Here is a 26,890-nt window from a genome sequence, read left to right as displayed (position 1 = left end):
ATTTTTACCAGAAGCGATTTGTTCTAATAACCGTGTTTACATAAACAAAGTGTAAAGTCCGGGGGTACATGCTATAACTGGTTTCGAAGTCTCAAGTATCAAGTAAAAGATTAAGAATGATAGAAAATACTACAAATATGCTTTTTTTTAATTTAAAAAGATTTTTTTAACAGATTGGCCTGAAGCATTAAAAATTTAGTTATATGTACCGAAAAAGTGATTTGCTTTTTCCATAGGATTTTAAATAACCCCCGTCACTCAATTAGGTTAAACAAAATTAATCCCGAAATATGAAAAGAAGATGGAAGCCGAGATGTTTAGTGCTGATCGTTGATGTGATTCAGAATTTTATTTTAAGTTAATTAGAAACTCGTGGGTCACTTTTACACTCATATTTTAATCAAGAGATGTTTACTAATGAAGAATCAACCTGTATTCTGTGATGAGGGTAGCTGTTTTATGCTGTCTTATCTGTTTGATAACTGAATGTGGTGAGTATCTTTTTTGATTGCTTTGTATTTGATTTTTCATTGAGAGCTGCTTTAAACATGTTTGTGTTTTGTGTTTATGTTTAAAGGTTGTTTAATTCTTGAGAATACTAATATTTTTATTTTAAACAACTGGAAAATACCTCCATACAGGCAAACTTTCAAGATTTGACGCTGGCACAGCCGCCAACAAACTAAGATTATGGCTTCTGCCAGTCTGGAAATGCGGCTTGTGCGTCGGATATCTCTGGCGTAGATTTGAGGTTCTAAATCTGTGGCCTTCAACTTTTCCCAGTTAAGTTGGCGCAGCTCCGGCGTAACATTTCCTTCCTTTCCAGACTGAGGCTTCTGAACTTTTTTGGGCCACCTATGGCAATTTTAAACTTGAAAAAGTCCCAAACATGATCTGAACTCGACCGTGCTTGTTTGTGGCTTGTCTAGGCCAGATTTTTGGAGTTCCAATTAAAAATTTTTTGGCCCCAACATAATATTTTGCTATTTTGGCCTGAACATTATGACCCTAAGATGTGGTGGGGTATTTTCTCAGGCCATACCGTAAGTTGGTCTAATGTCGACATCCGTCTTCTAATTTCGACATTCTTCTTTAACTTTATAGATAGGAATAATAAGAAGGTCGAAATCACTGATAGACTAAAGATTTTTCCTCTAATCGCGCTAATCAAAGTCAATCAGCGATTCCGACCTTCCCCAGTTTCTATTGTTCCTATCTCTAAAGAAGGGTGTCGAAATTAGAAGACGGATGTCGACATTAGACCAATTTACAGTACTACTGTGGGTTATGTTATGGCTGCTGTCACCTTTTTTGCGAGATAAAGCTTTGAATTAATGTTACATGATTAGAATATTTTTAAGCATAACTTTGAACAAACTCAATGATACTTTGTGATATTCAGTGTCAGCATCATCACAAATGCTATGGAAAACTCATAATACTATAGCATGGTTACTCCAATGTGTCCAATTAATTGCTGCTTTGTTTGGTATATATGCAGTAAAAAATCCAAAAACTTGAAAGATAGGTATTCTTACCCACAGTGAAGACGAAGTGCTCATGTCCAATATTTTCAATGTTAGCTTTTTTGGCTTATGCAAATAAATGGATAGAAATAGAAATAGAAATAGAAATTAAGCTGAAATGAATGCATTAAAAAGTCCAAATTCAACCCTGAAGAAAATTCAATTCGGCTAAATTTTAGGCCAAAATTGATTCTCGTTAAAATTAATCAAAATCTTTGAAATCAACTCATCTGAACCCGGCTTTATTTCCCCACAATATATCGCAACTAAGAAGTAACGCTTTTTCACTGTATACATTACTTTACAATCATACAAGGAAGATATTGCATTTAGTCACTTTAGTATTCTCACAGGTATTTCAATAGGCTAGAGACAAAATGCTGAATGACAGAATGCCGGAACCGGAATAGCTGTTCCGGCCGGAATAGGCTGGAATAACTATGCCGCGGAATATGATTTTTAATTATCGTATTATAATAATAATATAATAATCTTTCTCTTTTTCACCCCTGAGGGTATATCTATGTACATAATCATCCATAATCACCCATTACCACCCATAATCACCTATAATCAGCAGTCGGCTACCTCATTGGCTGTTTTTTCGTATGTAAAGGAATGCACTACTTTGCTTGTGAAGTCATTCGAATATACCTTTCCCGGGGCGTTGTTTGGGATTTTATGTTTGAGTGTTTCCCTTACATATAACTAAGATTAATTATACCTCACGGAAAATTTGACCGGCTAAAAACGCCTTACAACCCGGCAATCGTCCCTACGAGGACGTCCTGCAGCGTACCTTGCGACCGGTAACGGTGGAGTGATGAAATTTGGCATGCTTTCCCCCTTCGATATGCTTGACGTCTCCAGAAAGTTTCAAGTCGTGAGACCTACCCAGTCCGGCGCTAGGGGAGGAGTTCATTTACGGTCCCGTACGGGTCCTTTACGGTCTCGTAGCGCCCTTCCGTCAACTTTTCGGACCTATTTTTTTTAAATCTACACCCAAAAGGACATGTTCATAAAAAAAGGCAAGTTTTTGAGGTTTTTGTGACATTTTAGACCTATGTTACAAAATTAGCCTATATTTTTCTAACAGAATTTGATCCTTCCCAAAGAATAACATGATGGTTAGCTCATTAGATTTCTGTTGGCAAATTATGTAACAGCAATTTCCAAAGTTTAGTATATCTCAAGTTATGATAATTTGAATCTTGCCAGAATTCTGGCTAATGATGTAACATTGCAATTTTCTAAAAAGCTGGCTAATGACTCTAAAACAGCTATTAGGCAATATTCACATAAAAAATGGTACATTGGCATCATTAGGGGGTTGAAGGGGATTCTATTGGCAATGCATTCGGGTTAAAAAGTTGATCGGCTAATGGTGTAACAAGGCTGAGATGTCCCAATGTGCTGTTCCATTTAAGCCAGATTTTGTTGACATAACAACAAATCCTTAGTCAAAAGGCAATAGATTGTTTACTTCATGCATTGGTTGAGACAATATCATGACTTTGCAAATAAATAATAGGACAAACTGGCTAATGTCGTAACATTCAATCCTTTAACTCTAAAAATGGTCCCTTTTCAGGCCCATTGATAGTAGTATTATTAAATTGGCTGGTATTCATACTTAAGTCTAAGTTACATGCTTCATATTTGAATATAAATATGCGTCTCAATGACATATTATTCACTTGGTGAACCTTCCAAAAGCCTTTATTTCCATTAATCAGCCTAAATTGGCTAAATTTGTAACAAAATTGGGAAGAAATATCCATTAAAACAACTAAAAAAACTATTAACATATGTTATGTTACACTTTTAGCCTATTCCAGTTAAGAATGTTGAAGTTCTTATTTTTATAACTTATTTTGTTCTATTAAAACTTATTATATTTTTTATTCTAAATCTTTTTTAAAAGAAGCTTTCAGAAGTTCTAGCTCAGCATTACTTCTGAATTACGACGTTTTCAATAAAACAAAAATATGTTATATACGTTACACTTTTAGCCAGATATGGGCCTATACTGAAAAACTTTGACTTTAAGGCAAGTAATGAAATAATTCTTTATATTTTTGAATTTTGTTGAACCCAATTCTTTAATTTTGAAACTTTAAAATTTTGAAATTGGTCAAACACTGTTTTTGTTACATTTTAGCCAAAATGTGTATTTTAACAAGAAATAAGCCAATTTAAGGTATTTCTATTGTTAAGTTTATAGTCTAGATAGTATATGTTAATTGTTTAAGTTCCATAAATTCTAAATTATTGAAATTATGAATAGAAGTTGATTTTTTGAGCATGTTACTTCTTTAGCCAATATCTCAGTTTTAACGATGTGCAATTTCCGCGAATAACAACAGCGGTTAGGTAACATACTAAAGTTTCATTTTCAAGCCTTGTTCTAATTATTTTCACCTGAAATAAAAATTTAGGTCATTTATAATGAAAATGTTACATTTTTAGCCATTTTCGGCAAAATAACCTACAAATCCAAAATCTTTCAAGTCTAGTGCCTTTGGACCTTTGTTACCTTTTTAGCCAAAACTTTTTATTGATCTAGAGGCTATTTTGAAGATTTTATCAACATAAAACGAATTTTTCTTAATTTTTGAATGTCACAGAGCTTGCCTTTTTTTATGAACATGTCCAAAAAAACATGAAACATCAAAACCTGGATAAAAATTTTAAAGGTGACCATGACCCGCTTGGATCCGTGGACCCCTAGTGCGTGAACCCAACGCTTTAAACCACTGGGCCAACTTCTAGCCGTGTGGTAATGAAATTTCTCAGCGATCTTATACCTTTATTAGCTTGACTTGGCCCGGAGCTCAATAGGGACCCTCAGAGTATTTTTTTAGACTTGGCTGAAGATGTACGTCAGCACCAAGTGGTTCACGTGTTGTAGAAACGTCCCACTGCTTTCCATCCCACCGGGGACTCTAATCTAAGCTGGTCTGGTACGATGAGTTCTGACCCCCCCTCTAGAGCTCTAGAGCCTTGCCATGAACTTTTCAGGACGTCGGACTACTTTTTTTGGAATCTACACCCAAAAAAAACATAAAATATCAAAATCTGGTCAAAAATTGGGACTTTCTCCCGAACCATGGATGTGGAGCATGCGCATGGATAGACAGGAGACCCGTTGTGTGTTTTTTTATAATTTGATGTACACAAGACAGGTTCGAGCTGTGAGTCCAATTTTTACAGTGGGAAGTTCGAATTTAGCGCTGTCCTCACTTACTAAAATAAAAGCCAAATTTCGAAAGTTGCACTTTCTCTAAGAAAGTGTGACCAGTAAAAGAATAACAAAATTTGATTGGCTATGTTTTCAACTGTTATTAGGATCTGAGAAATTCAAACTCTCAGCCCGTACCATGCTATACATTTCGCCATCAGTTTATCAAAGAAGAAATCATAGCATGGACTCCCAGGCTAGCGCATGAAGGCCATGGAGTTCTTTTGTTGGGACTAATTGAGGCCTCTACAGCCCTCCATATACAGCCAGGCCTCGTTTTCATGTAATTATATTTCTAGCTCTATCTTAGTTTTATATGTAAGGGAAACACTTAAGTCAAACATACAATCCCAAACAACACCCCGGGAAAGGTGTATTAGAATGATTTTACAAGCGAGTGCATTCCTTTATATATGAAAAAACAGCCAATGAGGTAGCCAATTGCAGATTATAGGTGATTATGGAAAAAAATATAAAATCATATTCTGCAAAAATCGGGAAAATTAGTAAAAAATGACCCTTGAAACCCTTGAATTTGTTGAAAAAGAAAAGCTGGCCACCTTTATTGCATTTTTAATAAAACAGCCGTAATGACAGCTGCAAGCAGGGGGGGTACCAAGTCAGTGTACTGTACCATAGGGTACTAACTTGATTTTTGGATTTTTTTTCCAAAAAACTAGACCACCACCCTTTTTAGTACACTGTACTAACTTCCTTCCACGGTCGGGCTTTGACACCACCCTTTCAGTACACTGTACCGACTTTTCTCCATGACAGGATCTTTGATACAACTCTTTTTGTACACTGTACTAACTTTCTTCCACAGATTGGGCTTTAACACCACCCTTTTAGTACACTGTACTGACTTTTCTCCATGACCGGATTTTTGATATCACCCTTTTAGTACATTGTACTAGCTGTTTTTTTTTTCTCGGTCAAATAAGTCAAATTGCCACCATACAGTATACAAAGGATTTAAAGCATTTTGTCAAGAAAAGCACCAAATTATATAAAGGGAAAGATTTGAATATTATTAGAATATTTGAATCATTGTAGTACAAACACTGAACACAATGAAACAGACAAAGTCTTTCGAATACAGTGAAATTAGCTGAAATTAGCACGTCAAAACACTCAAAACCAACTTTGAGTTATTTCCCTTCCTATGACTTGATTTCTGGTTGTCTGGCAAGCTGTAGCAGTTTTTCATTTTTGAAAAAGAAAATGTAAACAAGATCGGACATAAGGCTGGTCTCCACTTGTGCACGCCACGACTTTGAAACAAACCCAATCAAAATCAAGTAAACAGGAAACATTGGGAGAAAATCAGTGTACTAACTTGTATAGCTTAACCAGCCTTGACTTGAAGGTCTCGGACAAATACACATGGGAATTCTCTGAGTTTGTGTGTTTTCACCACTGAAATTAGTACAATGTACTACTTCTTATTGTGTATTGGGTGGCCACTGGTCCTGGAAAGTCCTGGAAAGTCCTTGAAAGTCCTGGATTTTGTTTTAGTCCTGGAAAAGCGTCCTGGAAATTCATAAAATTGATTAAAGTCCTGGAAAAGTCCTGGAATATTTTTCCTTGTTAGTCCTGGAATTTAACCTTTCTCTATAGCTAAGCGATCAAGCGTGAAGGAATTTGTATTTTTATCAGATATTTATTGCTTTTATTTTCTGTATTCTAATATCTGTGTTTGCAGAAGTCATAAATATTGTCAAAATCGTCAAACATATTGGCATACTCTTGGGTACCAATGGACGGGGTTTGGAATTAAGCGGTTGGAAAAAATCTCAAAATCTAATCAGGGAGGTTGAAATTAAAATGCCCTGCTGGGTGGAAAACTTTGGAAAAGCAGGCTAATACAGAAGAATTAGGGCAAAAGAGGGAACTATCAAAAATATTTTCCCAAAACTTAATTAGCAGGGGGTGGGTGGAATAAGAATGTCATGGGTGGAAAATTTTTCAAAAAATTAATTAGCGAGGGGTACACTTATTAGGTACCCAAGAGTAGTTTGGCTAAAAGCCAAAAGCATTATCGTCTAAAAACTGGTTCCTATGAGACACTTATAAAACACCAGCTTTATGAATACACCCATTGAAGTTTTTCAGAATATCACGTCCTATCTTCGAAAATATTATCTTGTTGCTTTTCAAAGAGATAATCCTATGTTTCTGTTTCTAAAAAAGTGATATTTCCCAATTGTTGATGAACACGATGATGCACCACTAAAATTGTTTAAATTGGCTTTTTGGGGGGAGAAAGGGCGCCAAAACTTTTTTGTTAAATCTTATTAAAAGTTGGACTTTGTGCGTCTTAAACTGCGCCCTGAAATCAATTTTGGTGAAATAATTTTTCAAAATGTTCATGCTCGCTTTACTCGGGGTTGGTGTAATTTAAGATGCACGATCTAACGATTTACGATTTACGATTTACGCAAAACACATTGTTAGCCAATATATTCTTTTATTTGCTTTAACCCTATTAGCCCAAGCTTTTTTGACTTTTGTATCCCCAGGGGGGGTAGAATCTACCACCCTCGATTATTTTCGTTCTAAAAGAGCTATGGCCATGAAATTTGGTACAGATGTTCTCCATCATGACACAATTTTCCAGGAAGAAACAAAAAATTGATGACGTCATTCAAAAACTGTTGACGTCATCACAAAATTTCCACCTGTCGGAATAAAGCCCAAATATATGGTTTACAAAAATGTCTATTACAGTTGAACCAATAAAGATATTTCGATTCTGTTTGAAGATTCTGAAAGGTAAAAGACTGTTCTTTAACATAATTGCCGGTTTGCAATTTCCATGAATATTTCTTCTTAAAATCTATGCTGAAGATGAGTAAAATTTTCAAAATTTGATGACGTCATAAACAATGACGTCATCATTTTCAAAAATTTTCTTTAGATTTTTTAAATTTGTATTATCAATGCCTATCACGTGTCAAAATTTGAAAAATGATTGAATAAATAGTTCAGAAGTTATCAGCCCTTTAAAATTTTGAGTTTTAAGGATTTTAGCTGGGTTTTATCTCATGTTTCACAATAAAGTCATAAAACCTGATCTGGACAACTTATGACCCTAAAATTTTGTACAAGTACTCTTAATAAGATTTTATTAAAAGTCAGAAAGTTTCAAGTCGTTTGAAAAATTTTTCTCCGAGATATAAACAAAAGAACTCCAGCGTGGTAGATTCTACCCCCCCCCTGGGGCTAATAGGGTTAAGAAAGAAATTCCTATATTCGATTATGATTTTAAAACTGAGGAGAGCAAAAATATTTCTTGTGCATTGTTTACTTTCACTCTCTGTCTATTGTGAGGCCCGGAAAACCCGAGTTACAAAAACTCGAGTTACAAAAACCCGAGTTACAAAAACCCGAGTTACGACGAATGTGACGTCATAAGTCTCAAATTATGACGTCATAAGGGGACTTCTTAGTTCGAAAAAGTTATTTACTGCTGTTTTGTAACTCGAAATATTTTTTTAAAATTTTGTTTTAGAGTTACGTAACTCGAAAATAACTTTTAAATTTTATTTTTCGAGTTACGTAACTCTAAAACGAAATTTAAAAAAAAATATTTCGAGTTATGTTAAAGCGCAACCAAGTTGGCCAAAAATTTTAAAAAGTGCTTTTTTTCTTTTGGTTTACGAATGGGGTTTTTGATCTATAAAACTAAAAGTAGAGAGGAAGGAAATAAAATTGAAAGGGGACAGTAAACAATTTAATTTTCTGTTATTTTCTTGAGACTTATATACGTCTATTTTGATGGGAATTTCTGAAGGTTTTGTTGGGTGAAGTAGACTAAAATTTAAAAGATTCGATTACTCGAAATACATTTTGTATTCCACAATCTATATTTGTTAAATTCAAATTCATTGTCCTTTCGTTAAAAGCTTAAAACTTCGGTAGAACTTGTAGTTTCTTTAGGTTTTTCACAATTTTTTTAAGAATAAACCATACGAGAACAGAAGGTTTTGAGGGCTAAAATAGTAACATTACGTTAAGATCATTTCTTAACATTCCTCTTATGGACTCAAAAACACCTAATTTCTTAGAAAATTGCAGAAAATACTCACCTAGTGAAATAGGAACATTTTAAGAAAATTTTCAGGCTCAACTAAAAAAGCTAAAGATCCGAAGGCTTTGAATTTTTAGATGTTCTTATAAAAAACACAATACATATTTCGTTGAAAAGATTCTCGATTGCGCAATGTACAAAAGTAATATAATGAATTGTAATCGTTTAAAATAAATGTTTAGAAGGTTGCTTGAAATATTTTCTGATTGTTCAAAATCATGTTTATGACGCCTGCTCTTTTATTCTATTATAATTATTGTTTTGTAAATTAGATCTTTTGACAAGTTTCTATTCTAATCGGATCTATTGATTCTTCTCTCGAAAGAAATGGTGTATATTTATTAATAATATGAATTCTAGAATTTTTGGCCGACTTGGTTTCACCTGAAGATAACTCGAAAGTTCAAATAATGTACTACAATTTCAAGTTACGTAACTCGAAAAATGAAATTTAAAATTTATTTTCGAGTTACGTAACTCTAAAACATATTAAAAAAAAAAAATTTCGAGTTACAAAACAACAGTAAAAAACTTTTTCGAGTTAAAAAGCCCACTTATGACGTCATAATTTGAGACTTGTGACGTCATATTCGTCGTAACTCGGGTTTTTGTAACTCGGGTTTTTGTAACTCGAGTTTTTGTAACTCGGGTTTTCCGGGCCTCGTCTATTGTAAGATGTTCACAAGGTAGCTTCCATTATCAACATTATTATGCAAGTTAGTTTTTTTCATAATTTTACGGTCGTAATTATTCGTAGTTCCATTACTTGCTTATTTCTTTTTTGTTGCATGAATTTACCGTGGTAAACAAAAGCGGGAAAAGATTATGCCATTGTTTTAGAATTATGTTATATAATTTAAGTTTTATGATAATTATTCGGAATAATCAGCATACTTTATGCATGGATCGTGTATCGTGAATCGTAAATCGTTAGATCGTGCATCTTAAATTACACCAACCCCTTTACTCACAATAAGATCTTGGTAATTTTTTTGAAATCTAGTTTTGCATTTTTTTTGACAATCTAGCAGTTTCGAATGGTAATCTAACTGTGCGCCTCATGACCAATTAGCTGAATGCAATTTAAAAAATATAACCCTATTTTTTTCGCTCGAAAAGTAATTCGAAATCCGTATTGGTTACTTTAAAAACAAAAATACAAGAGTAATGTACGGTTAACTCTCACTTTACAAAATCTTCTTCTCTTTAGGAATATGTTCTTTTAAAAAAGTTGTTTTTACATTTCTCTATCATGTGAACAGTTCAGTGAACAGTTCAGTTATTCACGTGCTAGGAACAAAACACTTCTGTATATAAGATTAAATATTTTGATTTGGATTGGTTTAAGGCGTCTTTGTACTAGTAATCGTATGGTTTGGAGTGCAATTAACGATTAATCACGAGTAACAAAGGAGAAAATAGTAATTTGCACGAGTCCGAAGGACGAGTGCAAATTACGGTATTTTCTCCTTTGTTACGAGTGATTAATCGTTAATTGCATGACAAAACATACGATTCCGAGGTAATCGTCAGTAAACATTCGAAAACCTCCTTTTTTTCTTTTGTTTAAAAAGAAAACATTGCAGTGTAATTTTTCTTTGTTTTCAATTAAAAGAAGCTACTGTAACGTAAAATTTCTTTGTTCTTTTTATATTGAAGAAAAAAAATGTCTTTGTTTTTTATTATATAGTAAAAAAAAGTCTCTGACACAGGACTTGGGAGAGAAAAGAATAAGGGGACAAAAGTGTCCCCCCGCCGAAGAGTGCAAAAAGTGGTAATAGTGCAATTAACGATTAATTGCACTCCTCTAAACCAATCAGATTCGAGTAATTTTGCACGGCTGACGATTAGGCTTGTAATAGCGACTTTAGGTTCAAATCCTCTCTGTTACTCAAGTCTTGTTCAGTTCATATTTTTATTCGCTTGGCCTTCATGCCCTCTGGGCTTCTTGTCTTCTTGGTTAAAATCAAATTGGCCCATTCTCTATTTCGCTGCTTTGGAGCAAGTTAGAAAAAGCTTTGCACCTCATTTTTACGTTAATATTTTTCACATACATAGCTCAGTTCCGAGAGGAAATGCTTTTCTTTTAGGATAAAAAGTCCTGGAAAAGTTTAAAAACATCCTGGAAAAGTCCTTGAAAAGTCCTGGAATTTGACTTGTTTTTTTGAGTGGCCACCCAATCAATTCAGAACACCACCCTTTTTAGTACAGTGTACTAACTTTTTCAATGCATTTTTCTCAGATGACCGCCCTTTTAGTACACTGTACTAACTCAATTTAACCCCACACAGACTCAGTACCCCCCCCTGCTGCAAATTCTGGTAATTGTTATGGGTCAGCCTTTCTTAATATATCTAACTTGAAATTTAAAAGAGTATATCCAGTAAGTGCGAGTGCAAACGCAAACCAAATCTGGAAATCAAATCGGGAAGATTGGGAAATCAAACCTGACTATCGCGATTTATGGGATTTACGCACAATTACAAATGAAAAACACTGATTTAAAGAAACCCTTAAACTGGAGTTTAACAATAAAAATAGGGTAACTCAAAGTTTGGGGGCTACTTAAGAATTCTAAAAATTTTGGGGGTTCCTGAACCTTGGAGGACCCTATGACGTCCTATCAGTAAGACTTTGTCAACTGTTGACAAATCGTTTGGCATTGCTCATTCACAAAATAAAATACACGTCAGATTTCTGGAATTGCTGATTATGGAAAATTAAATCCACCTTGGTTTTTTCATTTTTGCCTATTTTTGCTTTATTTTTTTTTCTATGTTATGAAAATAATCTGACAGAAATTAAAAATTACACTCTATATTTTTGAAATTTTGTACAGATATGATATTTCCACTAATCTAGAATGATAACATCACTTGCTTCCTTTTCTGGAATGACAGCAGTGTCGCTTTGATGTTTCTTCTGGGATGACAACATCGCTTGTTGTCTTCTCGGTTGTCTTTTTTCTTTGTGATTTGTTACAGTCATTCAGAAATAATTTTCTTATGTCCATAGACTTTCTTTCCATAGGTTTCTTTGAAGCAATGTTCTTTTCAGGTCATATTTTTCTTCTCCAAAATCCACCATGAAATCATCACATAATCCTTGCATACACCAATCTGAATCAAGCTTAACAATGGAATAATAGCAATGTTTTATCCTTTTTATTTTTAGCCTGCAAAAGTAATGCCATTTTGTTTATGACGGATGAGTTTGTCCAAAAATATGATGACAGCTCATCAGATGATATCATACCAATCAGTCCACAACTGAAGCTGCTTAATGACTTTGATTATGATTTTGAGATGCAGACAATATACTTCATCACTGACTCGACCTATATCTACTCACTCAATATCATCACTAAAGACACAAAGGTAGCAAAAAATAGTGACCAAGCAATTTTTAAATTTGTCTTTTGGCTTGCAGAATTGTTTCAAGTGTTTAATTTGAAGAAAGACTGATTCATTTTCTATGAAAGGCAAAAAAACATTATTAGGGTTGTTGCAGTACTTTTCATCTGTGGAGCTGTAAATGTACAACTTTTTCAGGCTGTTTTTTTACCAAAACTTTTTATCAAATTTAGCTCTTGTTAAAGTCTGCCAATGAGATTCATCATCTAGCTGTGGACTGGGTGACAAAGAAAATCTATTTTACGGACAACCGAAACAGAATATCAGTTATCAATAATGATGGGTCAATGCTGAAAGTTCTCTTTCAACGAAAAATAGCAACTCTTAGAGGGATACGTGTTTCACCAAGACATGGGTAAGCATTCAAACTTTCAAAATAATCTTAGAAAACAATTATTTTGTCATATTAATTGGCTTTTCTTGACAAAGTTTTTGACACAATCACTTCCATATTGTTGTATCAATTCAGCTTTATAATGTCTATTTTTTCAAAAATTGAATTAAAACATACCATCATTATTATTTAGGATGGATACATTCAAAGAAATTGCCTTAAATCATCAAAATTCCTATCAGAAAGTTGTTTTTCTGACAAATAAAAAAACTTTTGATTTTTTTTAGAAAGTTATTTTTTCCACTTTGCTTTGCTGAATACAAATTTAGAAAGTCATATTTTCATTATATAAACCCATCCATATTTTTGATTCTGTTTTGCCTAATATAAAAAATATTCTGGCAATATTTATTCCAAAGTTATCAGCGATAATACCTGTCTTAAATTTATTCATGATGTTCAATGTAGTAACTGTTAAATTAAATTTAGCATGTATCACCCTTCACTTGCTTTTTTAACCTACCACAGAGGTCCTTTAAATTAACTGATGTTTGTTCATTCACCTGTTCGTTTGCCATTTCTTGAGATTGGCTTGGTATTTTTTTCCTTTTTTTTGCATAGTGATATAAAATGGTAATTTTTATTAAATATTTTATAGAAAACTATTTGAAAACCTGATTATATTCCTGATGAACTCAATGTGTTGTTGCTTTAATTTTGTAGGTACCTATTCTTCGCTGATGCAGGGGATGATAAGAAAATTGAGAGAGCAAACATGGATGGATCGAATAACATGGTTGTTGTAAATTCAGACATTGGTCTACTTTCTTCAATATCTGTGGACCCTTTGGATGATTTGATTTACTGGGCTGATGTTTGGGAAGGCAAAATTGAAATGATTAATATGGATGGAACAGGTCGCGAAGTTATAATGGAAATCCCAAGGAACATTTGGGGTGCTATCAGTTCATTGGCTGTATTCAAGGAAGAAGTTTTTTTGACTTCATCAGGCAGTAATCAAGATAACGTGGAAGCTGGAATATTTCGATGTAATCGTACAGTTTTGGAAACAACTCAAGATTGGTTCAACTGTTCAATGATTATTAAAGGGTTACCTTTTTACTCTGCTGCTAAACCTTTCGGAAAAGGCTCTCAAGAATCTAGTAAGTATCACAATCTGTACATTGTAAGAATTTCTTATCGAAATGATATACAAAAAGGAAATTGATAGTAAACTGCAGATTTTTGGAGAGTTATTGCCCAGAATAATTCTAAAAAGCTGATTTTGAAAGTTGATTCTTGGGAAAAATTATTAAAACCCACTCTTCACATGATGAAAATCCTTCAAAACATCTTGAAAAATAATTTTCAAATACTCGCCAGGTTGATGGAAGTACAGTAAAATAAGTCAGATTTTACACTTGGTCAACAAAACCAAGCGACCGTAATGCAGTGGTAGAAAATGTGGCTACGGTTTGCAAGGTTGTGGGTTCAACCCCCAGCTGGGTCATACCAAAGATTCCCAAAATGGTACTTGATGCCTCTCTGCTTGATGCTCAGCAATTAAGAGAAGGATCAAGGGTAAGTGGAGCAATCCAAGGAGAAAGAGTGGTGCCCTCCCCTACCTTCGGGTAGATAGCTATCGAAAGAGGAGCATTCAGGTTACCTCCGACTGCAGTAGCAGACTTACTTACTCATCTGCTAAAATTTCTTTCCCTGAAGTCTCTTTATCACTCTTTCCTTCCACCAGTACAATCACCATGTCGATATAAGAAAGGAGGATGCAGTCAATTGTGTTTACTGAAACCTTTGGAAGAGAAGAAAAGATATGCTTGTGCTTGTCCCACTGGATACAAGTTATTGGAAGATGGCGCATCATGCTCTACATGTGAGTCTCCATTTTCTCTTCTAGTCATCTCATCTCATCTTTATTGGTGACCCACCATTTAATTTTGTCAAAAGCAGTTTTGTTGTAATAACTGCGATTTTTGAATTTTTAACCCCTGAGATATGGCAAGGGTAGTAAAAAAAACTTGCCAAGATATCCAATTTTTTGTTAAATTTTACTCTGATATTCGGAGTTTTTTTTTTTAGACACCTAACCTTGAAACTTTGTCTAGAAAGCATTTGTTTCTTTTAACACAATTTAATAACACAGTGAGTTTCGAAATTACTAGTAAAATGATAGATATTGAAAAAATACTTTCTGTCTTTCTTCTTATTATCATGCTTTACAAAGTTAAGAGAAACAAAAATAACATCTATCATCTGCTATCATGGCTCATGTAATGAACTATCCTTTAATAAAATGCTTATATGTTTTTTCCAATTTAAAGCTTTCTCCAAATTTCTTGTATTTGCGACACGGCTGGATTTGAGAGTGGTATCGTTGGATGTTCAAAACAAAGTGGATTCCATTCTCCCTGTCGAAGTTTATAAGAATATGAAAGCTGTTGACTATGACCCGGTCGATAAAATGATATACTGGACTGACGATCTCAGCTATGGTGTCATTCTCCGAACATTTGTTAATGGCTCAGGTTTGTTCTCCTACCTCCTCTCCTCCACTTTCCTTTAAACAATATGTCATTAATTAGAAAGAGCATTCAAAACTTTTTCAAAATCTTTATCTATTATAATTTTCACACTATTTAAAAAGTGATTTTTATCTATTTAAGCTATTAACTTCTGCTTCAAAATTTATATTGAATAAAAAACTTTCATTTAACTTCAAGCACAACAAGGAGGTTTCACTCAGTATGTTTTTCCCTCCGCTAATTATTTATATGCAACAGAAATAATTTAATCAATTTTCAGTTGTGGAGACAGTGATACCCAAAGGTTATACAAAACCAGATCACTTGGCTATTGATTGGATCGCACGAAATCTTTACTGGACTTGTCCTGAATACAAGAAGATTTATGTATCGCGATTGAATGGTTCTTCAAGCAAAGTGATCATTTCTGAAGATTTAGAAGAACCGCGAGATATTGTTGTCGACCCGGGAGATGGGTGAGTTTTTCTTTGTTCTTGTGATATTTTATCATAGTTTAGTTAATGAAATATTTGTTGTATATAGAATTCTTTTATTTGGGCTCGGGATGCCTTGTAAAGGGTACAGGAACAGCCTAGATCAAAAGTAATTGGACCTCAGAAGATTGTTGTTTTTTTGTAAAAAATGTTCCCATCAAGAAATCTATTATTTCTAGTAACCCTTATCCTTCAAATGTATTCATTCTCGAATCTTTCCTCACAGGCGCTTGTACTGGAGTGATTGGGGTGAAGAAAATCCCAAAATTGAATCTGCGAATTTAGATGGTACCAATCGTACAACGTTAGTCTCTCAAGACATCAAATGGCCAAATGGTGTTGCTCTGGACTACAAACGAAGATTTTTATATTGGATTGATGGTGGTACAAGCAAGATTGAGTATTATAGTTTGACTGAGAAGAAGAGATATAAACTGGAGGTGGGAAGTCCTCACGGTTTTGGCATCTCCATCCTCGGTGATGTGATTTATTGGACTGATCGACAACAACGCACTCTCTACCAATGGGATGTCAACACAAAACTACAAGAAGAAGTCAGTTTTTTTTTCAAAAATATTTATATTGTTGACTAAACATTTTGATTTTGCTTATGAGGAGCGACCTTCCTAGGTGTGCTTTTTACGAGGAAACATGATGTTTTCTTCGCTGTAATGATTAATAGTTTTCGCTAATCTTTCATTTCAAGAAGAATTTCTGCTCTGATCTTTTCAGACGATTTACAATGTGCCAGACATCAAAGGTATCAAAGCTGTGGACACCAATCTCAAATACGGTGACAATCCATGTGGGAAGAATAATTTTGACTGTAGTCATCTCTGCTTTTACAAACCAAGTCATGGAGCTTATTGCTCCTGCCCACCTGGCTATTATCTTCGTGGAAACAAAAAAGACTGTAATGGTATGCTACCCTTTATTTAGATTCTTTCTGCTTTTTAAAAATTTCCATCGGTTTATCTAAATGTTCTTTCAGAGGGAAAAAAAAGCAACAAATCGTTGGATTTCGATTTATGTTTAGATTTGTGTGAATTTATGAGAAGGAAAATTCTTTTTTAAAAACTTTCTCTCGATTCTCATGAACGGTTAAAACTTGAAGATTCTTGATATTGTGTTAGTCTTCATACATCAAACTACTATGTCTACATGACTTCCTGTATATCTTCAAAAGTAGCCTATTCAAATAACTCAACTACTCATTCTTTTAAACCATTTCTCATCTTAGCAATTGACGGCTACTTGCTTTGTTCGACGCACACCTCCATAAACATGATCTGGATGGATTCGCCAGAAACTTCACCAACGCCTAAGGTTCTAGATATTGGTATCACACACATTGCCACACTCTCTCAAATGAAACGTGTGTTATGGGTGGAAGAGTCCGAAGACGGTAATCCAGCCTCCAGCGCCATTCGAAGCGCGCCATTGAACGGTAGTGCAGTCAAAGATGTTATCCAGACAGGATTTTCAAGTCATATAGGTGGCATCGCAGTTGATTGGCTGAGCAAGAATGTATACTGGTCCCAACAGAAGCTGCGAAGGATAGAAGTTTCTAGATTGGATGGAAGTTATAAACGAATTGTTGTTAATGACATCGGTGGGATGATCACTAAAATAGCTATTGACCCGACTATAGGGTAAGTTCTCTCGTTCGTTCGTTCTTCATTGACTACCTCTTGATTACTTTTAGACCTGTATTGAAGCATGTACAATAGGGTGGAACGAAGAACTATTTCATCCGATGTATTATTATGTGGACATAGATTCACTGCGCTGAAACGAAAAATCTACCCTTGAATTTCTCCAAGGCGCTCTGGTGTTAACTAAAGCATTCCTTTTCACATAATAGGCAAATGTATTGGTTACAATCGAACAAAGGAGAGACGTACAGTGTGTACAGAGCACAATTAGATGGTTCATCGCCACAACCTTTGAGCACGTTCAAAGAAAAACCGTTTGGATTGGCAGTGGATGTTGCGACGAATCGTGTTTATTGGTTGACGGAGAAATTTATCGCTACTGCATTATGGGATGGTTCTCAAAACAAAACCATTTACAGTACAAAAGCAACTTCAACCGGTGGTGGACTAGTCCTATTCAAAGACCACCTGTACCTCTGCGAGATTGAACCTGTCCTCTTGAAACCCACCGTCGCTTCCATCCACAAAGAGACTGGGATCAAGAAGACCATCAACACCAAAATCACTTTTTCTAATCTTTGTCACGATATTTCGGTATACCATAGCAGTCTTCAAAAAGGTGAGTCGAATGTGTGGATGATGTGTGTTTTGTTAGGATAATCATTTCTCTTGTCGTCCATGTTTGTTGCATACAGTAAAGTATCTTTTGATAAAATAATGCCGGGAAAGTGCCGTTTTTTTAGACTAAGAATTTGAATTCAAAGTTAAAGGAATAAATTTCATTTTCTTATTACGCCAAATATAATTTTTCTTGTAGGTACGAATGTATGCACATACGACAATGGTGGATGCGAACAATTGTGTTTCCCATCCAATATGACGTCACGAACCTGTGGATGTCAATCGCACTTCACCCTCAACGTGAATGACAACACTACTTGCTTAGGTGAACAGATATTATATACTCAAACGAAGTTTCTTTGACAAAAACCTAGATTTTAAAATCTACTTACAAGCATGCATTTGAGAACATTCATTACTTTCATGTGCAATATGATTCATCTTCATTTCTCTGATTTTCAGGAGCAACCTTCAGTGATTATAACTTGTATTTCTTTCTTATCTCGACCCAGGCCCCAAGACATTCCTTCTGGTCAGCCAGAAGAACAGCATCGTTCGTTACTCTCTCGCCGACAAGTCCAACATTGCAGTCAATTTAAAGTCAGTTCACCCCGACATCGGTATGGCTCGATACAACTTGAAAACACAAACCATCTATTGGATCGATTATAATCAGAATGGAATATTTTATCAGTCTTCGAAAGGTGAAATTCGTCCATTGGATCTGTGCGATCCCTACGCAAGACCAGTGAAATTCACAATCGATTTCTTGTCAAATACTTTGTATTGGTCCAACGACACCAACCCTGCCATTTCGTACGTTCGATTGGATGACGATGGGACGTTGAACGCTTCCGCACGCTGTGGAATCGTTTTTCAAAATTCTAATTTTTATCCGACCAAGTTGATAGCAGTACCTGAAAGAGGGTGAGTGATTTTAAGTAATAATTTCACCATTTCAAAGCTCGGATCTCTGTACAGCTCTGTAACTCTGAATATGTATATTATAATAATAGTACCGTAGGATTTCTAAACTTTCTAACACCCGGCAAAATATTCCTGGTGCAATTTTGAAATCTTTGCGCTGTTTTTTCCGTGCGGTCAAATAAATGCGTAGGCAACACCCTAAGACCTTTACATGACCACGTAAAAGATTGAAGCTACTACCCAGAGGCGTTTTTTTCCGTTGTAAAGTGGCAGGAAGAAAGCTGGAAATACAAAAGTTTTGCAATCCTACTTATACTTCTCAGAAACTTTTTAAGAATACTCTCGGGTACCTGATAACCGGGGGGGTTGGAATAAGCGAGGGGGGGGGTTGGAAAAAATCTCAAAACTTGATTAGCGGTGGGGGGTTGGAATAGAAATGTCCTGGATGGAAAATTTTTGAAAAGGAGGCTAAAACAGCAGAATTAGGGCAAAAGAGAGAACTTTCAAAAGCTTTCCCAAAATTTGATAAGCGGGGGGGGGGAGGGGTTTGGAATAAAAATAAATGTCCTGGGTGGAAGATTTTCGAAAAAATTGATTAGCGGGGGGACGCTTATTAGGTACCCGAGAGTAAAGGTTCACAACATTTCGTGCACTAAACTGACTTTTACTTCTCAACATTGCAGACTGATGGTGTTTTTCAACGAGCGATCGCGTTCAGTCAACCCCACGGAACCTTTCAACACGTTAGAAATCATTTCAATGGATGGAACAAACCATCGAATGCTGGTCAACTTCACCAACCTCTTTCGATATGACATCACCGTAGATGCAAGCAAGGAGCGTGTCTATTGGCTACACTCAAGGGAAAAAATTCACATCAATACCATATCTTTAAAAGGTGAGATTTCAGTGTACAGGAACTCTGACTTAAAGCTTTGATTTTGAATTCATTGACAAACAACTTTATTCAAAGTCAGTTGGCTGAAACTCTAGACATCCTTCGTGTCATGGTATGTAAATCGTTTAAGTTTTAATACGGTTTCTTTACCCATAACCTTACTTGAAGCCAATCAGCTGTTGTTGTGAAAGTGAGGTAATGCCAGAAGACATTGCAGTGGTGCATATGGTGTAGTATCAAACCATTAGGTCTGCACGAAAACCGTAAGACATTTACTCATGGTTGATGTTATTTCTTCATAGGAACGAATTTGAAGATGAGTTTCGAGCTGAACCCGGAGCAAGTGGAAGTGTTAAACGTAGCTGTGCTAGACGATACTATGTTTTGGATTGACCGAGGAAAGGCGAACGGGCGGGATGAATATCTGAAATGGCGGACCCTTCTCCCAACGCCCGACAAAGGAATGGCACCTATTTATTCCAATAAAGATTGGGACTACTCTGGGACGAAAGATTTGGTTGCTGTGCAACAGGACCGCTTCAATGGTATGTGTTTCCTTGTTCTTCGTTTTCATGGTGAGGGCATGTGGACGTAGTGGTCACACGTTGTGTCGTTTGAGCATTCATCAGAAATCGAAAATTTTACCTTTTCAAACTTCAAGTTTAACTTTTAGAGGCTCCCGTGGTCTCAGTTTACTCCTCTATTCCCAGTATATTCTTAGTTGGCAGCGAAAATATGTTAACACCCAGAGAATGGGTGATGAATATAACCTTTATTGATCTGATCATTTCAAGTGCAAATCCTATTCTTGTTATGCTTATAAGTGTTATTCCTGTTAATGAATCGACGTCTATTGAATTTATCTCTGATCTTTTATTCAGAACTGCATCCTTGTAACATTAACAATGGTGGTTGCAGCCATCTTTGTTATTCTGTTTCCATGACACCGTTGCTAAGCAAATGCGGTTGTCCCCTTGGTTACGGTTTTGTAGACAAAGACAAGAAGAGATGTCAAGGTATTGTCTCTGCTCATCTTCTCGTTTGTGTTTTCGCTCAAAATATTCATTTTTCATTATTAATTACTTCAGAGTAACTGTTTGCCCCCCTATGCTTACTAACTGATTTTTGGAAAATCTTTACCCCCGTCATTACCTTTGTCACTTAGTACTACCATTACTCTGGGACAAAAGATTTGGATGCTGTGCAGCACGACCGATAAGATATTTTCTGGCCCTTCTACTAATACCGTGATTATTTCCTTCACTTTTGACAGAATTGAAAGAGGCGGATTGTTTCGTCAGATGCAACGGACGATGTCAAAAGAACGCCACCTGTAGTGAACTGAAACCATGTTTCGATGAAAATCTTGATTGCTGTGAGTCAGCTTTTTATGAAGGAGGGGAATAGTAGGCCTGATTTGTGACAAATATCAATTAAAAACGTGCACATCTGGTACAAAGCATCAAATATGGAAACGTTGCTCCTATACCCTATTGATAAATTGAAAGGGCGGTGATAACTATGAGGGCCATCCTTATATTAGGCCAACCATTTAAAACCTAGACTTAATCATAACGGTCATTTCTTTATGAAAACTTCATATTCAATTTAGGTCTAAACCATTTGTATCACCTAAAAGCTCTCCAAAAAACTGTATAGAAAACGAAAAACCTGTCCCTTCCCAATTCAACACATTTTACTAATTATAAACTAGTCATAGCTTTCACTAAATGCCCCCACATAAAGATCATGTCAAGCACTTATAAAGCTTTAATGCATTAAAGATTAAAACATTAGAAAATAATCAGGAATAATTGATTGATTTAATTATTGATTGATTGATTGGTTGGTTGATTGATTGATTGATAGAGGCATTTGCTTGAAAAAAAATTATATTCCATTAACAAAATACTTGAAGAATTCGCAGCTTAATAATTTAATAAGATTTAAGGAAAAGCTGGAAAAGCTTCTCAAAAATATATTTCAAAAATTATGGTATCATTAGCTTACAGGTTTTCACATCTCCTGTTTGTTTTTTTCTCCTAGTTTCTTTCTTATAACAATGTATATCGTGATTATTATTCACTAAATAGACCTTTTCTGATAATGCCGCAGACATCTTAGATTGTAGGCAAAATATATAGTGGTGAATAAATCAACAAGGTAACCAAATCAGAAATAGCTTGTTTTTTTCATTGGATACTATATTTCAACAATTCTCTATTGCAACTTTGCCTAATAAACAATAGTCAAGAGGATACACCGTATGAAATTTATCAAAAAGTTTTGCGCCATCTTAAATAGGGTGAAATAGAAACCAATCCTAGTTAAGGCCCGGCCTCCACTTGGGTACGCTGTGATTGCACTTATTCTCAAACAAAATCTTCTATTTTATTGGTCAAAAGAAAAATAAAGGAATGCCATTTAATTGTGGTCCATTCAGACGTACAGTCGAGAAAAGTTGAAATGCGCCTAATTTTTTTTTCAAGTGCATAGTACTTTTTCATGATGCAATCTTTTCTCCAAGCTGAAAGGATTGAAGCCATTAAGATGATCGCAGCGCAGACAATGAGGCACGTCTCCCTTCAGGAAGCTAGACTTATTGAGTTTACAGCTATATATACTTTCACTTTATGGTGTTTCTGTATGACTGTCTGTGTACCTAGTCTAACCACCGTTAAATGCCTTCGGGAAGGTCCATCCTAACTTGGAAAGCCAGAATTGGAGCTATTTCACCAAACCACTGGAGCGTAAGTTACCGGTATTTAGGCTATCACAGCTGCATGAAAAAGTTGAATGTGCGCATGTAAAGTTAAACAAATGTAAACAAGATTTTTGCAGGTTTTTGAAATAGATTTACCACACTGAAAAAACAGTGAAAAAACTCTAAGTGAGGTAAATCTATTTTGAAGACCAAAAAAAAAAGTTTGTTTACATTGATTGACATTCAACATTCATTCAACCACTTTTGGATTCAACTTTACATATGCATACATTCAACTTTTTTGTACTTTGCCGGTATCTTGTTTTACTAAGTTAAGAAGGACTTTCTCGAGTTACGACCATTTGATAGTATTTAAAGCTCGAGAAGCTCTATAAACAATAAAGGTAGTTATTAATAAAATAAAAGACAAAAATAAATTAGAGTTTGAACAAAAATATCAAATGTACATTTGAAAACTTGAGCAAATTTCTTTAAAGATTCCGGAAAAAGTATTGAAATCATTGCTGAAATGAACTTCTGACTAAATTACAGTAGTTAGTATTCAGTTTCAAAGACAAGAAACAAAATTTGACATACAAAACACTTTTTCCAGTTAATGAATCAGCTCATCATCATCATAACCAGTCTGCCATTTTGTTTGTTTTGATTTGCACAAGTAATATTGTAATTCGTGTTATATCATGCATTTATAACACTCGCTTCAGCTTTTCAAAGCTAAATCAAAACTAAAATTGTAATATGTAATAATGGTAATAGCATATATGCGTAATATGAAAATATGTATACTACCGTCCCGTAAAAAACCGAACATTTACGGAAGAAACTAACTACGGGGATGCTTGGGCGACAAAACAAACGGGCAACAAAATTTCGAGATTCCAGTCCAATATCTATGCGTGAAACTATGAGTGCCTCCTCGTCGCTACGCTCCTGCGGGGGCAATGATATTGTTTCACACCAAGTTGCCGTATAAGCTGATATCATTTATCTATTTCCTTTTTGTCCATAGCTCTTTGTGTTGGAGTGAATTTCCAATGTTTCACTGGCTCATGTGTTGTTCACCAAAGTCGAATTTGCGATGGAAAGAAAAATTGTCTGCATGGAGAAGACGAACAAAATTGTCCTACACCACCAGGTCAGAACAGTGATATTTTTTTTTGAACCTCACCAACCTAAGGACTGCTACACTCTTCTCCTTAGACCATGTTCAGACGTAACGGTTCCGGAACAAGTGTTAGCGTCAAAAAAGAAGACGTTACAAAGCAAAACATATCGAAACGGTTTCGCTCCACTTTTTTCATCGGAACGGAACTGCTCCGTTTTCTTCGTCTGAAACCAATATGAACACACTCGATCCGTAACGAAAATTGTACCGGAACGAAACGGAACAGTGACGTGTGAACATGGTCTTAATTAACAAAGGATAAGGAATTCTTATTTAAAACATAAATGATGAAATTAGCCAAAGCATACAATTCGTTACCAGAGCTGTAGTATGAAGACATGTTAATGAGATATTCTCTTTCTTTTCTTTTCTTTTCAGTTCCGCCTTCCACCACCACCATCCCAACTACAACGGAACCCATTATGTACATCACTGAACACCGGACAAGTATTTATACGGAATACACTGCAGGCATCGTTTCAGGAGCTATCTTGACCTCTTTTGTGTTTATCTGTGCTTTATACTTTGCTTGTCGCCTGCGTCAAAAGAAAGCTGCCATGCTAAACAGCGCCAAAACGGAAAACCTGCTTCGCGAAGCAGCCTCTTTCAAGGTCACACATTCCAATAAAGAAACGGTGAATATTTTGACACAAAAACAACTTCAGGAGAATTCGTCCGGTCTTATCACTGATTCGGTGTTCACCGACTCCTACGCTTCAAGTAGTGATTTATCTCGACTGCAGCAACGGATCACGAAACAACCCAGCTTCAGCATGCGATACGTCACCGGATCCTCAACAAACGTTACAGACACGAACGTCGCTCCTCCTTACAACCCTCCTCCGACGATCGCCTCGTCGGACGGAATTTCGTTGGCATCAATCAACGAATACACGCATCCTGATGACGACATTACTGATGAGGAGGATGATGACGTCATCAGTGAGATCAGTAAACTAACTTTAGGTTATATTCCAGCACCCCCTGCCACGCCTATTTATTGTCCGAGTGAAGTAGACTCGTGTTTGGTATCGGCGATGGACAGTGTTTCTGTGTGTCAAGATAATGAACCTCATAGACCTTACACGCGTACGAACAATTTATATGACCGTCGTCGGCGTAAAACGAGCCGCGCGGACAGTCGTTCATGTTCTTGTGACGATCATTCAGCCATGAGCGGCTTCTCTCAAAATACAAATCATAGACCGTCCGTACCTCCCTGTTCAGAATGCTCTTACTGTTCAACTTCAGACATTTATTTACCGATGGGCGGTCGCCTGAAACCGCCCTCTTCTTATCATCCGCCGAGTATGGTATCAGAGGAATCGGCATACACAAGCAGGACTTTACCTAGACATTTACGCCCTGGCTCTTCAAGGCCGCTACTACCGTCTCTGGCAAGTGGTATATCTCGTTGTTCTTCTGAGACCAGTATAGTAACGGTAAGACATAAAGATGAATTACCGTTTGTTAACGAAAATGATATGACCGGCAATTATTATAATGAATACGGACCACCCCCTTCTCCAGGAGGGCCGTCGTCGCCAGTTGAGTTTCCGCCGGATATGAACAATTTTGAAGATTTTGTGGAAGAAGAAGCTTTGGAAAACGATATTTTAATGGAACCGCCGCGTTGATCTGTATTCTATGAATATTTTTATGAAGTGAAGGGTTTTACTGGGAACGTCAAGTAGATGTTTTTTGAACGTCTCAAAGAGTTGTTCAAGCTAATTTTTTTGTTATTTTCAAGAAGATAAAATATTCTATTTAGGGCTGAAAAAAAGTATGTATATCCAATATATTTTGTTTGTTTGTCTATAAACACTGTAAATATTTTATTATACCGCGATATGTAACTTTTGTTGCTTGTTATTTTTTAACTTTCACTTATTTTTTTAAGTTATTATTTTATTGTTTTTAATATGTTCGATAATTATTAGTTGGTAATAAGTTAACAATATCACGCACGATCGTAATTTGAAATACGCATCTCCAAAAGAATCACCAATAGCGTTAGCCTATCTAGACGTCGCCCGCGTTTTTTTACGCAATTAACGTCCATTCCACTTTGCGACTTTTTCGAATGTTTTGAGCCCGGGTTCTCGGGCTCTAAACATTCGATTTTTTGACGTCACTTTTAACTTTCGAAGCTCCTGCAGTATCAAAATAATCGAATTTGCGTTAAAAAACTTGAAAGGCTTCTATTTTTCAAAAATCGTCAAAGTGGAACTCACTAAGAAACGAGATGAAAAATCCCGGTTTTTAGTGAGGTGCTCGCTACAATAGCGTCTACTCTTAAAATCTTACAATATTGCTCCATCGATTTTCAAATGAACAAAACGTGACATCGCAAATTATCCATCACTTTGGAATCTTTCCTTACCTAGGGGCATTCTTTTAGCCATGCGTTATTTCACTTGTCGTCATGTTTTTAATTATTATGCACTTTTTATGCAATGTTTTATTTTTATACTCATATGATTGACGTCTTACCAAAGCACTGGCCTATTCTCGACACTATTATCAGTTATATGATGTTTTTCAGATCGTAGTGACTTGGTTCCTTCTGAGAAAGCCTTATGACGGTACGGGACTTTCATGCGTACGTACCTCAATAAAATGACAGTTCTTGAACCACAGCCGGAGATCGAGCATAGAAATTAAGAAAATTTTTCCATATATTAGGAATATCCCTTTAAGGATCAACGGCCCACCGCCTAAGACACATAGACATATTTTTTTAAACATGAATTTATGAATCCTTTGAAAACACAGTTTTTTCAAACGAACAGTAATGTAACAGAATCTAGTTTGAAGGTAGCTTGGCTTTAGTATTAGTGAGCCACTTAGAGGATGTTTCGTGCTATGCCAATCTCAGTGCAGTGCGGTGTAGATCATAATCATTATATTTGTGTATCATTATTTTTGTGTATAACACTATCATACCATAACGGACGAAAGAAAAAAATATTAAATCGTTACAAGAAATTTTTGATGTCTTTCTTACATATCTGGAGGTCTTATAAATATTTTCTATGTTCATTTTTTAGCTGCTGCCAACTTTTTTTCGATATCGATCTCGGCTCATTGCCTCGGCCAGCGGGCATTTTTTTGTCCACTTTATCCCACTAAAATTGTCCCAGTCCTTTTTTCGCATCTATAGACAAAACACAAAAAAATGTGTCAAAAAAGGATTGGATCGAATTCCCCCGGATGTGGACTATATATAAGGCAAAATGGAACCCACTTCAGAGGCTGTCG

The 26,890-nt window shown here is 35.7% G+C and overlaps 1 protein-coding gene across 1 annotated transcript; it reads left to right on the top strand.

The window, feature by feature from the left end:
* The first annotated feature begins 295 nt into the window (after positions 1-295).
* On the top strand, positions 296-25,405 carry LOC136816874 (low-density lipoprotein receptor-related protein 6-like). The gene is made up of 19 exons (XM_067073202.1): positions 296-491; positions 12,035-12,237; positions 12,447-12,628; positions 13,331-13,770; positions 14,358-14,495; positions 14,944-15,147; positions 15,425-15,620; positions 15,865-16,192; positions 16,371-16,557; positions 16,879-17,290; positions 17,503-17,912; positions 18,111-18,239; positions 18,427-18,841; positions 19,525-19,739; positions 20,042-20,284; positions 20,621-20,755; positions 21,013-21,114; positions 23,474-23,599; positions 24,008-25,405. Exons 1-19 carry the CDS (start codon positions 443-445, stop codon positions 25,264-25,266), a joined length of 5,373 nt encoding a protein of 1,790 aa, XP_066929303.1. The 5' UTR covers positions 296-442; the 3' UTR covers positions 25,267-25,405.
* Positions 25,406-26,890: the final 1,485 nt, after the last annotated feature.

Source organism: Clytia hemisphaerica, unplaced genomic scaffold, assembly GCF_902728285.1.
Source record: "Clytia hemisphaerica strain Z4C2 unplaced genomic scaffold, Clytia hemisphaerica genome assembly, whole genome shotgun sequence".
Classification (NCBI taxonomy): domain Eukaryota; kingdom Metazoa; phylum Cnidaria; class Hydrozoa; order Leptothecata; family Clytiidae; genus Clytia; species Clytia hemisphaerica.
This window is presented reverse-complemented; position numbering and strand designations above follow the sequence as displayed.

Excerpts from the sequence above, each read along its gene's own strand:
- LOC136816874 (XM_067073202.1), top strand. The coding sequence starts at position 443 with ATGAGGGTAGCTGTTTTATGCTGTCTTATCTGTTTGATAACTGAATGT. Across the intron at positions 12,238-12,446 it reads TCATCACTAAAGACACAAAG|CTCTTGTTAAAGTCTGCCAA; the intron begins GTAGCAAAAAAT and ends TATCAAATTTAG. Across the intron at positions 21,115-23,473 it reads CGATGAAAATCTTGATTGCT|CTCTTTGTGTTGGAGTGAAT; the intron begins GTGAGTCAGCTT and ends TTTTGTCCATAG.